The following is a 19,130-nucleotide window of genomic DNA, read 5'->3' on the forward strand; positions in this document are numbered from 1 at the left end:
GTTGTTGTGGTCTTCAGTCCCGAGACTGGTTTGATGCACCTCTCCATGCTACTCTATCCTGTGAAAGCTTCTTCGTCTCCCAGTACCTACTGCAGCCTACATCCTTCTGAATCTGTTTAGTGTATTCATCTCTTGGTCTCCCCCTACGATTTTTACCCTCCACGCTGCCCTCCAATACTAAATTGGTGATCCCTCGATGTCTCAGAACATGTCCTACGAACCGATCCCTTCTTCTAGTCAAGTTGTGCCACAAATTTGTCTTCTCCCCAATTCTATTCAATACCTCCTCATTAGTTATGTGATCTACCCATCTAATCTTCAGCATTCTTCTGTAGCACCACATTTCGAGAGCTTCTATTCTCTTCTTGTCTAAACTATTTATCGTCCACGTTTCACTTCCATACATGGCTACACTCCATACAAATACTTTAAGAAACGACTTCCTGACATATAAATCTATAATCGATGTTAACAAATTTTTCTTCTTCAGAAACGCTTTCCTTGCCATTGCCAGTCTACATTTTTATCCTCTCTACTTCGACCATCATCAGTTATTTAGCTCCCCAAATAGCAAAACTCCTTTACTGCTTTAAGTGTCTCATTTCCTAATGTAATTTCCTCAGCAACACCCGACTTAATTCGACTACATTCCATTATCCTCGTTTTGCTTTTGTTGATGTTCATCTTATACCCTCCTTTCAAGACACTGTCCATTCAGTTCAACTGCTCTTCCAAGTCCCTTGCTGTCTCTGGCAGAATTACAATGTCATTAGCGAACCTCAAAGTTTTTGTTTCTTCTCCATGGATTTTAATACCTACTCCGAACTTTTCTTTTGTTTCCTTTATTGCTTGATCAATTTACAGATTGAATAACATCGGGGATCAAACGCCTTAGTTAAATCAAAAAAGATGTAATCCCGAATAGTGTAGGTACTTTGCGCACAGTTTTATGAACTTTTGTTCGGTTGAGAATGACCTATTGAATTCTGTTTGCTAGGAAGTACTGTACTCAGTCAGAACTCTGGTTCCGTGCTCGGTAAGCTCGTATTTTGTTCAGTAAACGAAAGATTTTGGATATTTGAGAAAAGCTACGAACATGTTCTTAGGAGACACGTGCGTGTTTGTAATATCGGAGGAGGGATGTCTCCCGTTTCCGAAAGCAGTACAGCCAGAAGTAGGTGGGACTGCGAAGGAGAACCACAAATGCACCAGAGGCATGTCAACGTGTTCACCGCGATGGAGGGAGTAATAATCTCCAGTCGTGCTGTGAGGCGCGGAGGGAGCGCGAGCAACAGCTGAGGGCAGGGGCGGCGCAGGAATTCGCGGATTACACGCGCGTAAGTGGCTGCTGCACAAACCAATTTCACGCCTCCGGGGAGGGGCCGCGCTCGGCCGGGGTGATTCATACCGCGCCACTAATACCGCGCCCTTCAATTAAACATTTCAGCGGCGCGGGGCTGGCCAACAAAGACCCCCACCTTGAGCGCCTCGTTAATTGGAGCAGCCGATCAGTTTCACTCGTTATTCCGGCGCTCTTCTCGCGTTGCTTTAATTTAATTGCACAAGTGTTTTCCCGTGCGCGCACTATCTCGGCGCCGACGCACGACGACCCCGATCTGAGGGTGATAGGGGAACTATGACACCGACAGTGAGCCGGAGAATTGCGTTATTGTGTTTCCCCCAGGGGTCAGAGCCAGTACAGCCCCTGGTGTCAATTTAAAGCTTTTAGACACGCTCGAGCAATATTAGTTACTTGTCTAGTCTCTGAATGAGGTGCCTAGAGCGCTGTCATGACATGCAGAACCTTAGACTACTTTACCGTTGCATTAATCCGTTGTATGATGACGTAGAAAAAGAATCCATTCAAAATTCAATAACTGTAAATTAGTAATAGATTGATAACGATTCACTCGATATACACCGTCCTTCCGAAACGTTCTGACACGTACTGTATTCCTGGCGTATAAGAAATGCCTGCCTGCCCTGTGGCAGCTTGAAGTAAAAACTGTAAACAGCAGGTGTATATTTGGCCAGTCAGTTGTTAACAGATTTACGACTGGATTCGTGACTTCCTTGCAAATAGAACTCAACAAGTTGCTCTTAATGGAACAAAATCGACAGATGTAATGGTAATTTCCAGAGTATCCGAAGGAAGTGTCGTAAGACCCTTTCGGTATACAGTGTCTATAAATGATCTAATAGAATGCATCGGAAGCTCTTTAAAACTGTCCGCAGATGATGCTGTTGTCGGTAAGACTGTAGCTACGCCGGAAGACAGTATCGACTTGCAGAATAGCCTACAGGGAATTCATGAATAGTGCAGGCTCTGGGCCGGCCGAGGTGGCCGTGCGGTTCTGGCGCTGCAGTCCGGAACCGCGGGACTGCTACGGTCGCAGGTTCGAATCCTGCCGCGGGCATGGGTTTGTGTGATGTCCTTAGGTTAGTTAGGTTTAAGTAGTTCTAAGTTCTAGGGGACTTATGACCTAAGATGTTGAGTCCCATAGTGCTCAGAGCCATTTGAACCATTTTTTTGCAGGCTCTGGCAGTTGACTCTGGACGTGAATAAATGTCACATACTGCGCATGCATACGAGAAGAAATCCATTGCTGTGCTAATATACTATTGATGAAAAATTACTGGAAACAGTATCTACCTTAAAATATTTAGGACTAACTATCGAGAGCGACCTTAAGCAGAGTGAGCACGTAAAACAAACAGTAGGAAAAGCATATGCCAGTCTGAGATTAATAGGTTAAAATCCTAAGGAAGTTTAACTCGTCCACGAAGGAAGTGGCTTACAATGCGCTTGTTCATCAGTATGGGATCCTCAGCACATAGGACTGGTAGAAGAAGCGGACAAGATCCAACGAAGAGCTGCGCGTTTCTTGACGGGGTCGCTTGGTCGGCGCGAGAGAATTTCAGAGATGCTTAACAAAATCCAGTGTCAGACGCTACATGAGAAGTTCTGTGTATCACGGAGAGGCTTACAAGGGAACCTCCCCATCGCACCCCCCTCAGATTTAGTTATAAGTTGCCACAGTGGATAGACCTTGAAAACCTGAACACAGATCAATCGAGAAAACAGGAAGAAGTTGTGTGGAACTATGAGAAAATAAGCAAAATATACAAACTGAGTAGCCCATGCGTAACATAGGCAACATCAAGGAGTGACAGAATTCAGGAGCGCCGTGGTCCCGTGGTTAGCGTGAGCAGCTGTGGCACAAGAGGTCCTTGGTTCAAGTCTTCCTTCGAGCGAGAAGTTTTATTTTTATTTTCAGACAATTATGAAAGTTCAGGCACTCACACATAATCAGCTTCGCTCTCCAAAATTCCAGGACAAGTTCAGATTTGCTTCGACATATGCAGGATTTGACGGTCTACACACGGAAAAATTTGAAAATGTTAAAAACATATGTTTTGACAGAGCACAGGGAAAAGTGTGCGACTGCGAGACTTTTGGATTCATTTGTTGCAGTTTATGTGACAAACTCTTATGTTTTCATCACTGTTTTGGGAGTATTTATCACATCCACAAGAAAACCAAAATGGGGCAACGTAGAAGAATCTTTTTACCCATTCGCCAAGTATACAAGTTAGGTGGGTCGACAACATATTCCTGTATTGTGACGCACATGCCGTCACCAGTGTCGTATAGAATATAACAGACGTGTTTTCCTGTGGAGGAATCGGTTGGCCTATGACCTTGCGATCAAATGTTTTCGGTTCCCATTGGAGAGGCACGTCCTTTCGTCTACTAATCGCACGGTTTTTCTGTGCGGTCGCAAAACACAGACACTAAACTTATTATAGTGAACAGAGACGTCAATGAACGAATGGAAAGATCATAACTTTGCGAAAATAAAGAAAAATTTTTAGCTCGAGGGGAGACTTGAACCCAAGTACCTCTCGTTCCGCAGCTGCACACGCTAAACACTGGACCACGGCGCTCCTAAGTTCAGATTATCCTTGATGTTACCTATGTTTGCGTGGACTACTCAGTTTGTATATTTTGCTTATTTTTTTATAGTTCCACACAACGTCTTCCTGTTTTCTCGATTGATCTGTGTTCAGTTTTTCAAGGCCTATCCACTGTGCCAACTTATAACTAAATCTGAGGGGGGGGGGGGTGCGATGGGGATGTTCCCTTGTTAGTACTGAAAATTTGAGAGGTACTTTCGTAGAAGAGTCAGGCAAAACATTACTTTCAACCATCTCTCGAAGTGACCATGGCGAGAAAATTCGAGAAATTGGAGCTTATCGACAATCACTCTTCCCAAGAGCTATTTGCTATTTGTAAGTGGATCAGGGAAGAGGAGATCAGTTAGCGGTACCAGAAGTACACCCTACCGCAAACCGTTTTTTTTCTTTTTTTTTGCATTCTGTTCATTATTGTTCGTTGTATTTGGCCGCAGCGGACGTCACATGAAATTCGTTGTTGGTCCCTTCACTCAGTTTTATTTTTTTAATTTTTTTATTGCAGAGAGCAGCCATCTCTCTGAACGAACACGCCGAGCTACCCTGCTGGCACCGTTAGGTGGTTTGCAGAGTGTTAATGTAGATGTAGCAGGCAGTGTTAAGTAGTGGACGTACGGCTGCAGTCTGTTAACACTGCTCTGTCGTAAATTGCAGCATCTGCAAATTAAGTGCCCAAGACATTCTTCAGAATGTTTCGAAGTACAGAAAAGTGTGTGTAAAGTTGTCACGCACACCTTTACACCTGGAAAAAAAGAACGACGGGTGGACACCTGCCACAGATCGATTTAAAATTCTGGTAAAAATGCTGACGGGACTTGGTGTTATCAATACGAACCTACAACAAACTAATAAAATGGTGAAATTCAGATGAAGAGTGAACACACTGACGACGTACCCAACATTTAAGCCAATACGACGCGCGAACAACGTCCCAAAGGAGGACTTGCCTGGCAGTTTCACATGGTTGTTCGAAAGCTCTGTTATGTACTCGATTCAGCGGAGACTGTGTAGGCTAGAACACCTAAAGCATTAAAACTGTCATCTTTTTCTCTATTTTATTACTAATCTAGTCAGGAAAATCTTCGGACGGACCAGGTATGTGCCACTATATCAGCAATCTCACAGATATGCGCCCAATAAACAAAACACACGAATAATTAAAACATAAAAACATACACAACAGAAATTCTCAGATTAACCTGCAAATAGTATACACGACACTGTTCAGCGTAGGCTAATATCATGACGGATGGAAGTCTGCCTGCAGAAACACTGAGAGAAGACTCATAAGGTCCATAGCCTGCATGACCTGGACAATACCAAGAAAAAGAAGACATATGTGTTTCACAAAATGGACTGTGCGAAAAATAGTCAACAGTCATCCCTGTACCTGTTTTTCTATTATATCTTCTTTTGATCAGCCAAATTATTCGTGGCGTACTTTCCGGTTTCAGCGGACACGTAAGTGAAAATCATTATTAGGTGTTTATCATCAGTCTCAGTTCAATTGTTGAATAAATGCTCTTAGAAGTTGCCGTCAACAGTGCCGTCATATTATACAGAGTGTTACAAAAAGGTACGGCCAAACTTTCAGGAAACATTCCTCACACACAAATAAAGAAAAGATGTTATGTGGACATGTGTCCGGAAACGCTTAATTTCCATGTTAGAGCTCATTTTAGTTTCTTCCACCTACGCTCAATGGAGCACGTCATCATGATTTCATACGGGATACTCTACCTGTGCTGCTAGAACATGTGACTTTACAAGTACGACACAACATGTGGTTCATGCACGATGGAGCTCCTGCACATTTCAGTCGAAGTGTTCGTACGCTTCTCAACAACAGATTCGGTGACCGATGGATTGGTAGAGGCGGACCAATTCCATGGCCTCCACGCTCTCCTGACCTCAACCCTCTTGACTTACATTTATGGGGGCATTTGAAAGCTCTTGTCTACGCAACCCTGGTACCAAACGTAGAGACTCTTCGTGCTCGTATTGTGGACGGCTGTGATACAATACGCCATTCTCCAGGGCTGCATTAGCGCATCAGGGATTCCATGCGACGGAGGGTGGATGCATGTATCCTCGCTAACGGAGGACATTTTGAACATTTCCTGTAACAAAGTGTTTGAAGTCACGCTGGTACGTTCTGTTGCTGTGTGTTTCCATTCCATGATTAATGTAATTTGAAGAGAAGTAATAAAATGAGCTGTAACATGGAAAGTAAGCGTTTCCGGACACATGTCCACATAACATATTTTCTTTCTTTGTGTGTGAGGAATGTTTCCTGAAAGTTTGGCCGTACCTTTTTGTAACACCCTGTATAAAATATGTAAATTCTTCATGTTTATTAAAATTTTCTGGTTACGGATTAGTAATCAGGTATATTAGAGAAATATATTCCAATTTAATTATTTAATGGTGCTCTCTAGCATTTCAGAGTGCCTCATATGAAGTGACTTGGACTTAAATTGGACTTCCAAGTATCAACAACATGTGAAAGCATTGAGTTATATTTCTATCTTTCAGTGTTGTAAGCTATGATTCGCATTCGGGATGAGCGGGCATCAAACGTCTCCTACGGTGTGTGGTGGAGGCTACTTTGCATACCAGTGTCTTTTCCCCCTTTTCCTTTTCCTGTCGCGTGTTGTTCGCGGGAAGAACGATTGCTGATAAGCCTCGTTGTGGGCTCGAATCTCTCTAATTTTATCTTGATGTTCTTTTTGCGACATGTACGTAGGAGGAAGCAATACACTGGTTGACTCTTCTAGGAACGTACGCTCTCGGGACTTTAACAGTAGACCATACCGTGTTGCAGAACGCCTCTCTTGCTGTCTCTGCCACTGGAGTGGGCTAAGCATTTCCGCAATGATTTCGCACCTGCTAAATGAAGCTGTAAAGAAGCTTGCTGCTCTTCTTTGGATTTTCTCTATTTTCTCCATTAGTCTTAACCACGAGACGAGAGAGCGGATAGGTGGAAAGAATATACTGAAAGCCTCTATGAGGGGGAAGATTTGTCTGATGTGAAGAAGAAACAGGAGTCGATTTAGAAGAGATAGGGGATCTAGTATTAGAATCAGGATTTAAAAGAGCTTTGGAGGACTTAAGACCAAATAAGGGAGAAGGGATGGATAACATTCCACCAGAATTTCTAAAATCGTTGGGTGAAGTGGCAACAAAACGACTATTCACGCTGTTGTGTACAATGTATGAGTCTGGCGACATAACATCTGGCTTCGGAAAAACATCATGCACGCAATTCCGAAGACGGCAAGAGTTGACAAGTGCGAGAATTATCGCACAATCAGCTTAACAGCTCATGCGTCCAAGTTGCTGACAAGAATAAATTACAGAAGAATGGAAAAAGAAATTGAGGATGCGCTACATGACGATCAATTTGGTTTTAGGAAACGAAAAGGCACGAGAGAGGCAATTCTGACGTTGCGGTTAATAATGGAACAAGACTAAAGAAAAATCAAGACACGTTCATAGGATTTGTCGACCTGGAAAAAGCATTCGACAGTGTAAAATGGTGCAAGATGTTCGAAATTCTCAGACACATAGGGGTATGCTATAGGGACAGACGGGTCATATATAACATGTACAACGGCCAAGAGGGAATGATAAGAATCGACGACCAAGAACGAAGTGCTCGTATTAAAAAGGGTGTAAGACAAGGATGTAGTCTTCCGCCCCTACTGTTCAGTCTGAAGCAATGATGGAAATAAAAGAAAAGTTCAGGAGTGGAATTAAAACTCAAAGTGAAAGCATATCAATGATACGATTCGCTGATGACATTGCCATCCTGAGTGAAAGTGAAGAAGAATTACATGATCTGCTGAATGGAATGACAGTCTAATGAGTACAGGATATGGATTGAGAGTAAATCGAAGAAAGACGAAGTAGACGAAGCAGTAGAAATGAGAACAGCGAGAAGCTTAATATCAGGATCGATGGTCACGAAGTAGATAAAGTTAAGGAATTCAGTGGCCTTTTCTATTTTAAGCGACTGCAGTTGGCTTTCTGCCCCTTGGTCACTTACTTCGATATCTGTCATTTTGTCATTCGTGTGACGATTTAAAGGAGGAACTACAATGAGTGCAGAATATCTAATAACTTCGTTGTAGACGGAACGCTCAACTCTAATCTGCGAAAAGCGGGGAATAACTTTCTTTCTGCTGCTCTTCGTGTCATTACGTAACTTACTGACATGCAACCTGGCGTGACATAGTCGTTATTCGTAATGACAGAAATCTTACCACCGCGTGAAAGAGTCAAATAACAAAATCATAAACCATCACTGTATCACATTATATCGGAGTTATGTCTTGTGCAGTTTGTACACAAAATGTTTAGAGTTCCCAGAATGAAGTTTTGAAGTTAGGAGATGTGGCACTGATGGAAATAAAGCTGAGAGGGGAGCGGCCCGAGTTAGGATGGTTAGTACATTCGGTAAAGCAGTTATCCGAGAAAAGCAGACGTCGCAGTTCCGGGTCCGGCACACAATTTTAATCTTCCAGCAAGATTCCCGTGTACAGTTCAGAATTTCGGATTACCACGTTTCAATGAATTCCTTCACAGTTGACTTCCCATTCAAATAATTACACTTATAAATGCGCATTGTCCCTGTCCTCAATTGAATAATTAATATTCCGAAGAGAATATTCCATAATATCACTGAACGTTTTAAATTAACTATAAAGTTACGGATTTCCTAAATGGCACAATGCTGTCATCAGACTTATCGATAACACACGAGTGTTTAATAGCTAAAAAACGGTAGATTTTAAAAGCGGCCAGGCTCAAGGAGTGATACAATTGTTACAGAGCGTTTAATTTATGTTCCTAACGCTTTGGTCTCTCGAAATTTCGCGGTGTGGGAATGTATCTAGATAGTGGAGGGAGACATTTTTATAATGTTTGGAACTGTCTGTGTTTGATAAACCAAAAATCCTACGAAACATTAAAACTGGAAAAGTTCCCTACTTTCTAGTAACATACTATTTGACAGAGGAGGAGATAAAGCATTATGCATCGTGGCACGAGGAAATAAAAAAAAATCGAAAGTCGCGCATCTGTCTGCGCTGAACAACTTTATTACTGGTGATAACACAAACTTATTGTATCTCCTACGATGTTCCAAGTAATTCTAAACCGAATAGTGGTTGTTTGAGTGGTAAAAGGGCATATGTTGCAGTATGGGAATTCTTTCCTGTGATGAATATATATTTTTTTTGCCGCATAATGAGTGTTGAAACGTATTACGTTCTCCTTTAGTTGCACTCTGTGTGTGTGCTAAATGTATAAAAACTGACATACGCAGAACAATATTTCTCGCAAGAGATAGCTGTATAGACAGGAAGCTTGCAGTAATATTATGCTGGTGCTTATGTCGTTATCTTGTCAAACTATAAAATGGAAATAAGAGACATAACAGAGTATGCCAACTCATGTCACTAGTCTCCTCCCCCGCGTCATCATGGGGCACTGCTCTATCGTGTTTAGTGCAATGGACAATATTTGCTAGTTCGTATCATAACGGTAGTTATATAAGCTCACAGACAAAAACGCTATCTTTTTCTAATTCCATGCAAAGTTTCGGACATGAAATATATAAGAAAATGATATAAGGAGGGTTGTTAGTGATATAAAACAAACAGAAATATAAACTGGAATTCCAGTCGCAGATTTTGGAAGAAATATGAGTAATTCTGTAATTTTTCTACTCAAAGTGGTAAATTTGTCAATTTTTTTTGCTGCGTTATTATTTTTCCACTGCAGTAAAAGATTTACTGTATGTCAAGTGTTTGTGCCTCTGTTGACATGTGATCTGCGAAAGCCCAAGTGCAAAAAATGTTGCAGAAACAATTCCTCTCATCTTGTAAATATTAGAAAAAAAACTTAGTGTATCGCGTGCCTTCCTCGATGAGGTCGTTGAAGATGGATCTCACACTCGAGATGAAGACGGATCCTTTTTCAGAGGATCCATCTCTGCATTTGTCTTAATCGCTCCTGATGAATGAAAGAACAGTGTTCTAATTACTGCACCACTTCTCTTTGGTTATCAATCAGAGAAACACAGTATAAAGTTCGTCTAACTTACACACTTATACCCGCATCTCGTGGTCGTGCGGTAGCGTTCTCGCTTCCCACGCCCGGGTTCCTGGGTTCGATTCCCGGCGGGGTCAGGGATTTTCTCTGCCTCGTGATGGCTGGGTGTTGTGTGCTGTCCTTAGGTTAGTTAGGTTTAAGTAGTTCTAAGTTCTAGGGGACTTATGGCCACAGCAGTTGCGTCCCATAGTGCTCAGAGCCATTTAAACCATTTTTTTACACGCTTATAATTCGTACGGAGCAGCTTTCGCTGAAAGGAAACAACATATGACAGTCGAAGAAACACAAGTTAGCCGTTCACATTAATTATATGACTTTTGATTAATAGTGTCTCCTCAATTGTGAGAATTGACTAGAGCGTCGTCTCTAATGACGTCAGGGTCATCAGAACCTGGAACTCTAGACATCAGTCTTTTCTACTTTTCTAACCACTTGTTTAGCAATGGTTACTGGGTGAAACTACCTATTTATGATTTGATACTTAGCTTATAACTGGTGTGATAGCAGAAACATGAAGTTTATCGTTCTAAACAAGATAATGATTTGCGCTTTCATTCTGTAACCACTGTCAAGTAAGTGTCGAACGATGTCCTCTTCTCAGCAAGAGAATCTGCTGCTGCCTCGACTGGTGAAAGTCTGTATCAGTTTCTGGATAAATTATCAAGGGATCAAAGTCGGTAATTTCTGAGAGTGAGAATCAAAGTGAAATGGTGGTGCCGCATAATGAGGTACTTTTTGATGTCGCTGAAGTCAATGAAAGTTCATTTTATAAGCTGAACCGGTAAATGAAGCAGCAGTATTTATGCCTGCGAAGGTTCACCTAGGAGGTTTGCACTGCGTAGCACAGACACCCCCGTCGTACAAAATGCATGTGCCAGTCATGTGCTGTTAGAATCTGCACGAGCAATAATAAGAACTCTTTTGCGAAGTATCACTAAACGTCAGCAATCCCTGCCTTACCAGTGGTTTCGCAGTGAAACCACATACAATAAAATAACTTTTTTGTGAAAATACTTGTATATATTTTAATTAGATGTGGACTTGTTATTTTAAGGAAATAATAGTTCTAACAAAGATTTTATTTGGAACTTCCCGGCAGATTAAAACTATATAATGTACTGGAACTTCTGAATTTACCACACAAGTATTCCACGGATTGAAGTACTAAGAACGACTCACGACTAACCCTTACATTTCATTTCAACTAGTACCTCTTGCTGTACATTTTAAGTCTGCATGGTAGGACAAGAGGTACTGGCGGAAGTGAAGCTGTGACGGTAGATGATGATTTGTGCTTGGATAGTTCACTCGGTAGAGCATTGATAAGCGAAAGCTAAAGATCCCCGGTTGGTTTCTCGGTCCCCTAAACAATTCTAAACAATTTTAATAAGCCAGGAAGTTTCAAATCAGCGCATACGCTGCAGTGGAGCCAAAATTCGTAGTGGAACTATTTTATTGCTGTTAGGCAAAAGGTTAACATGCAAACTACTCCACAGACCTAAGAAAGACCCTAAGAGGGAATGTTATAAATTTTTAACTATCACCTCGAGAAAATAAATTTACGTAATTAGTTTTTAGATTTTTTTTTGAAGGTACGTATTTGCTGCCCTGATACACGTCGAAATCCTCGCGCCACAGTGCCCAGCTCATTTAAGTTTCCGTTGCAATATTTTGTGTTGGCGACTCTAACGGTGTGCTATGGCACTATGGCATGAGGATTTCGTTGTATAGGACGACCACAAACATATAAGACTTTTTAAGTAACCCTCGAAGGCGGTGGACAAAAGTATGGAAACACCAAAATCGCAACACATTACCACGCCCAGTACGTTGTAGAAAAGCTGTTCACATTCAAAACAGCTTCCAGTCATCTCCGAATGGATAAATACAGTAGCTGTATGGCCCTCAAGGGAGTATTACGCCATTGTTATTGCAAAAAAGTGGAAATTTTAGGAAACGATGATGTAGGTGGATAGCGATCACGCATTCAATTTAGACCACAACGGCTCAATTTATTGAGATCTTGTGACTGTGTTGGCCATGAGAGATGCGAAAATTCATACCCCTGCTCATAAATTAATCCTGGACGATGCGATCTGTGTGAACAGGGGCCCAACTCTCTTGGAACAAAGTATCGCCATTGGGAGGAAAACATCTTGCCATGGGATGGGATGATGGTCCAAAATGATCACAGGATCTTTGACAATAATGCATCTATGTAGAGCATCCATGGGACGCATGGAGCGCATGGAGTGCCATGATGTGGCCGCACAAATTACCAACAAACCCTCACCATGTTCCATTCTTGGGACGTAAACTCGACCAGCCGCGCGGGATTAGCCGAGCGGTCTGGGGCGCTGCAGTCATGGACTGTGCGGCTGGTCCCGGCGGAGGTTCGAGTTCTCCCTCGGGCATGGGTGTGTGTGTTTGTCCTTCGGATAATTTAGGTTAAGTAGTGTGTAAGATTAGGGACTCATGACCTTAGCAGTTAAGTCCCATAAGATTTCACACGCATTTTTTTAAACTCGACCAGACGTTTGAAATAGAGTGAAGCAAGACTCATCCGACCAAATAACTTTCTTCCATTGCTCCATTGTCCAAGTTTTATTGCTTCAGCATTACGTATTTCTGTTACATGCATATGCATCACAGGCTGATTTCGGAACTCCCGTCCGCTCTGCTATTCCTTGCTTCTGGTGCTTACTTCGCGTTGTTTTGGTGCTGACAGGGTTCGCGAGTGCGGCGTTCAGTTCTGCAGTGATCTTCGCAACCGTCTTCACAATCCTCTTCAATGGCCGTCTGTCATGACCACTCAGTAAACCCTTTCGTCCGCGTTGTGACTTAGTGGATGATGTTTTTCACCTTCCCCGAATGCTGTTCAAGTCCTACATGCGGTGGCTCTTGAAACATCGAACGTGTCGGCTACGGTGGTTACGGAAGGCTGGCTCTGAGCACTATGGGACTCAACTGCTGAGGTAATTAGTCCCCTAGAACTTAGAACTAGTTAAACCTAACTAACCTGAGGACATCACAAACATCCATGCCCGAGGCAGGATTCGAACCTGCGACCGTAGCGGTCTTGCGGTTCCAGACTGCAGCGCCTTTAACCGCACGGCCACTTCGGCCGGCTGGTTACGGAAGCACCTACCATACATGCACCAACAATTTTCCCTCGTTCGAAATCTCTTAGCTCCGAGATAATGAAGTCGCAAATACACTGTTCAGGCCACGACTAACACTTGCAACATATTGAGGACATTGTGCAGGTGGCGCTCTTGGTCAAATACAACAGTGCAACCTCCATTTGTGTTGAAGCACGAATTTCTGTGTTTTCATATTTTTGTCCAACGCCTGTATATACCGAACATTGCTGCTTGTTCACGATAGCTTTCTTTGCCTTGCTTCTTTTAATTTCCTTTACAGAAACAGAAACCAACAACGCATTTTTCTGTCGGCTGCTGTGGCCTCCTTGCGAGGACCCTCGAGTTCGGTGTCTAACGCGCTGTGTTTGTGGTTGCAGGTCCGCGGTCGCGCCGACTGAAGCGCAACAAGAAGCCGGAGGAGAAGCGGCCGCGCACGGCGTTCAGCGGCGAGCAGCTGGCGCGGCTGAAGCACGAGTTCACCGAGAACAGATACCTGACTGAGCGCCGCCGCCAGGAGCTGGCCAGGGAGCTGGGCCTCAACGAGGCGCAGATCAAGATCTGGTTCCAGAACAAGCGCGCCAAGATCAAGAAGGCCAGCGGCCAGAAGAACCCGCTGGCGCTGCAGCTGATGGCACAGGGCCTCTACAACCACAGCACCGTGCCCATGACGCGCGAGGAGGAAGAGCAGGCCATCGCGTCCGACAAGTGAATCGCTGCGTCTCTCTTCCTTCACTGATCTTACGGAATTCCGCTGCCGCGACTACTGGGTGCACATTGCACAAAATGAAATTCGGCAAGCGAATAGTGAGTGCTCGCGCCTACGGTTCCATTGTGTGCACTGACGGATAATTTGGCCAGTTCCTTACCAGGACTTCTTAGCGCTCGAACTGAAGTGAGCTATTCGTTGCTATTCAATGGACAGAAGAAATGAACTCGAAATGTTTCAGATAGGTTTACGTCTCTATTTCTGATGAAGTGCCACGGGTACCAGATTTCTTTCAAAAGACGTCCTAAGCGTATTAAGGAAAGAAACAACAGTAGAGGCTGGAAATTGTAAAGAATGCGACAGACAGCTCTAGTAACTGAATAATACCTGTTGTGTTCAATGGTGAAGGAATGCATGTAAGAAATTCTGTCTACAACATATCAGTTTACAGTGTAGCAGAGTGCTTAAAATGACACTAGAATCCACAACCGACTAATAACATGGAGTGTCGGTGTCACTAAAGTGTGGAAAACATATGTAGACATTTTGAAACTATGTACCTCACTGTGAAATCAGTGTCTGAAGTTTGTAAGGGAGAGGAGTTTCCTGAATCCACCGCAAGTCTTTCTTGGCAATCGCCACCTGCATTCTGCCAACCTTTAAACTGAAAGTTGTACGCAGTCGACTGTATTATGTGTAGAGGAGCAACCTCGCATTGTGTTTTATCTGTGTCTCTTAACTGACAGAATGACTGTGCAATAATTTAGTACCCATTTTTTTCACATAACAATGAGCATTTCCTCCAGACGATCTACCGACATTAGTTTTATACATGTATCAGTCAACTGCGAACAGCAAGTGTAAAACAAGTATTTAATCGGATGTAGAACCAAAGGAGCTTTTAAACATCCTGCAAATAAGCTAAAGCACAAACAAATTGTTTTAAACAAAATATGCGTGTGTACAAATGTGTAACAATGTAAATGTGACTGATTTTTCATTATTATTATTATTATTTTATTATTATTTGCAGATGATGATAGATCTATAGCGATTCAAACGTGTTGAAAGTATATATTTATACTGTAGGATCAGATCAAACATATGGTGCAACATTTACTACTTATATCTTTGAACCAAATATGACGTCACATCAAGGCCTTGTACATTTTCCAGTACATAACAATTTTTTCTCACTCGAGAACTCTTGTTAGCAAGATAATGCTCAATAAGAAAGTTATTAGTCTTATTCATCATTGCTTAGAAATGTCGCTTGAGGAATTGATAAGTGTTTTTTGCTTTTATTTTCTCTCTGTTAAGAAGCAGCAGAGGAACCCGTTACCATATATCTTCTTTTATTGATTCTACTGAGAAACTTGAACATTTTCACATTACAGTAGTGAACTTTTTTTTAAATAATTCATTTCGGTTGCCCTGTTGTACTCTGAAAGAGAAAGATATAGCAATAACTTTTTACTTCGGATGTGCGATAATTAAATAAATAATTAATTGTGCAGTCTGCCAAGTTTAACGTCTCATTTATCATGGAAATAAGAAGATATTACATCAAAGTCTGATTAATTTATTCTCCATGTGTTAGAAGGAACTGGAAAGCATTGCTTGATTTGATGACTGCCAGATACTGTTAGCAGGATGACGTACTTCCACAGCTGTCTCTCTCTTCAGTAACAAAAATTGAAAAAAACTGAGAATATTTAGTGTATAAGGAAGACAAAAATGTACATATAATTCAGAAATGCTCTATACTCGTTTAAACGTGTAGAATGTACAGAAAATATCTAGATATAATTTAATACGATATAAAATGTATATACATTGTACCTACATATTCCTACATGTTCTCTTGTAGCATTGGTAGAGACTAATTACTGCATTTACGCATGAGACAAGATTTCTTGCTGAAAACAGCAATTCCAATAAGCGAATTATGCCCATTTGATTGTGACTGTAAAAAGTAGTGAATGGTAACATTAAAATAACTGCAGTATTTTTCCTCATTTTCATGCAAAGATATGTACTTAAAATATTTATTGAAGTCAGAATAAAGCTTACTTCATTTACTTAATTGGTATACCGACATTTATTGTAGAATGCGTGCTTTATTTCCCTCATCACAAATATTTTGTGTATTCTATTTTCAGAAAAGAGAAGAAACAAGTACTGTGTCTTCCAGTTATGGTCCTCTGACTGTTCTTCTCTGTGGCATTTAGACCGTCAGGGCCGTTTTTGGAGAAAGGAAACAAGTTATTTACCTGTTGAATATAGCCCAGTTGACTGTCATCGTCGCTGTCAATACGTTTTCAAAATAATTTTATTTTCCATCTTTTGGCCAACTGGAAAAAATTGTGTGAAATGATCAGAATGGAAAAGAAAACTGAAATGAAAAACTTCATTTTAAAGTTATTAAATGGAAGAAGATTAGGTAAACATTTTTGTTTTGGCACAATTCGTGTATTTATCACGGGAAGTAGTTATGTTTTTATAATGAGAGCATTCCTAGACTACTCGAATATTGCATGTATAGGAGTGGTTAAATAGCATGCCAAGAATGTGTTATACAACTATATGTACTACAGATCTCAAAAGTAAAATTATTCAGTCTTGTCAGACGCCTGCAGCTGTAGATCAACGCGGCAGAACAGAGGTACTAGAGGTTAAGTTACTGTGACATGTCTTTGTCATGCAGGGTAAGGTACTGCTTTTGTGAAGTACAAAAGTACAATCATAGGACAGCTGCCTTTCTTAAACAGTCAGGTAGATACAATAGCTATAAAACATCTTTTCGTTATGGGTTGGAGAACGGAAGCTAACCGCACTGTGACACTGTGCATTTCGATGAGCAAGATATCTTTTTTTTATTTTTGAAAACCTTGAGAACACCGGTGTCACTTATTTTCGAAAATTCCCTTTCCAATTGGACAGCCAGGTAGGTGGACAAAGGTAGGAATCATATCATTAGCGTCTAAAAAAAAAAAAAAAAAAAAAAAAAAAACAGATGACGATCTTTATTCAAGATAATTGTTAAATACCTTATGAAATGCCAGTAAAATCTTGCAGTGACCAAGGCAGTGGGCCCGTGTTCTACAGAAGTAGAGTTCAGATCTCCTCTGGCTATCTACATAATCGCATAAGGTCTCAGAGAACTCTATATTACTAGGAAGAGAATGCCTTGACAGCCTCTCTAGATAGGCTGCGGATGATTTCTTCCTCCATCCGGCTGAACTACTGCTGCATTTGTAATGATTACGAAGTTATGAAACATTAAAACTTCTTTCCTTGCTCAATTCACAAACTTAGAGGGGCTGCTTGATGTTGTTAATTGACGATTTTCATATAAATAAAGCAGAGTCTCGAACATGGTCAGCAATGAATGTGTTACAATTTCAACAATTAATCAAATATTTGCGCTTCACGTTGGTTGTCCGAACGGTCATATATAGTGATCTCGAAGGATTCTACAGCGACGTATACACTACTGGCCATTAAAATTGCTACATCAAGAAGAAATGCAGACGATAAACGGGTATTCATTGGACAAATACAGTATACTAGAAATGACATGTGATTACATTTTCACGCAATTTGGGTGCATAGATCCTGAGAAATTATTACCCAGAACAACCACCTCTGGCCATAACAACGGCCTTGATACGCCTGGGCACTGAGTCAAACAGAGCTTGGATGGCATGTAACACATCTCAAATGTAACGTCCACTGTTCAAAGTTCCGTCAATGCGAACAAGAGGTGACCGAGACGTGTAACCAATGGCACCCCACACCATCACGCCGGGTGATACGCCAGTATGGCGATGACGAATACACGCTTCCAATGTGCGTTCACCGCGATGTCGCCAAACACGGACGCGGCCGTCATGATGCTGCAAACAGAACCTGAATTCATCCGAAAAAATTGCGTTTTGCCATTCGTGCACCCAGGTTCGTCGTTGAGTACACTATCGCAGGCGCTCCTGTCTGTGATGCAGCGTCAAGGGTAACCGCAGCCATGGTCTCCGAGCTGATAGTCCATGCTGCTGCAAACGTCGTCGAACTGTTCGTGCAGATGGTTGTTGTCCTGCAAACGTCCCCATCTGTTGACTCAGGGATCGAGACGTGGCTGCACTATCCGTTACAGTCAATGGATAAGATGCCTGTCATCTCGACTGCTGGTGATACGAGGCCGTTGGGATCCATCACGGCGTTCCGTATTACCCTCCTGGACCCACCGATTCCCTATTCTGCAATCAGTCACTGGATCTCGACCAATGCTGGCAGCAATGTAGCGATACGATAAAGCGCAATCGCGATAGGCTACAATCCGACCTTTATCAAAGTCGGAATCATGATGGTACGCATTTCTCCTCCTTACACGAGGCATCACAATAACGTTTCACCAGGAAACGCCGGTCAACTGCTGTTTGTGTATGAGAAATCGGTTGGTAACTTTCCTCATGACTGCACGTTGTAGGTGTCGCCACCGGCGCCAACCTTGTTTGAATGCTCTGAAAAGCTAATCATTTGCATATCACAGCATCTTCTTGCTTTCGGTTAAAGTTCGCGTCTGTAGCACTTCATCTTCGTGGTGTGGCAATTTTAATGGCCAGTAGTGTAATAAACTGTCGCAAACCGAATAGCTTTCTAAATCTTAGACAACCCTTTATAATCTTTCATAGTCATAGCGGATGACGTTCTGAACAGTCAACGTTGGTATGAAATGGAGGCCACAAATTTTTTTTTAGAAATGAAAGTACTTAGCAAAATACAGATAATTTCGTATCTAGAAGGTAACAAATAATCAAATGTATAAAGAGCATTTAAATGGAAACCGAACAACCACCATAATGGTACCATGGAATGGTTCCATTCAAAAGTAATCACCACACGTGTTAAGACGTTTATCTCACTGGGAGACGAGACGATCGATTCCCGTATCGTAGAACGCGATCGGTTGCTGATGGATCCGCAACGGCACCCTGAGTGCACTTGCTCGTCCGACTGAAACCGACGTCCACGCCCGTCTCTCTCCAGGTAGCCAAAGATGTGAAAATCGCACGGTGCAGGATCCGGGCTGTACGGAGGATGTAGAAGTGTTTCCCAACCAAATCGCTGAAGCGTAGCTTTCGTCCGATTGGCAGTGTGGAGGCAGACGTTATCGTGCAACAGGATGACTC

The 19,130-nt window shown here is 42.1% G+C and overlaps 1 protein-coding gene across 1 annotated transcript in view; it reads left to right on the top strand.

Moving 5' to 3' along the window:
- Positions 1-16,027, top strand: part of LOC126248757 (homeobox protein engrailed-1-B-like) — a gene marked incomplete at its 5' end in the record, with an annotated part of 351,464 nt that extends 335,437 nt beyond the window's left edge. The window contains one exon of the mRNA XM_049950107.1: positions 13,613-16,027. Within this exon, the coding sequence (XP_049806064.1) occupies positions 13,613-13,944 (332 nt within the window). The remainder of the gene's footprint in view (positions 1-13,612) is intronic.
- Positions 16,028-19,130: the final 3,103 nt, after the last annotated feature.

This window comes from Schistocerca nitens, chromosome 3 (assembly GCF_023898315.1).
Source record: "Schistocerca nitens isolate TAMUIC-IGC-003100 chromosome 3, iqSchNite1.1, whole genome shotgun sequence".
In the NCBI taxonomy this organism is placed as follows: Eukaryota; Metazoa; Arthropoda; class Insecta; order Orthoptera; family Acrididae; genus Schistocerca; species Schistocerca nitens.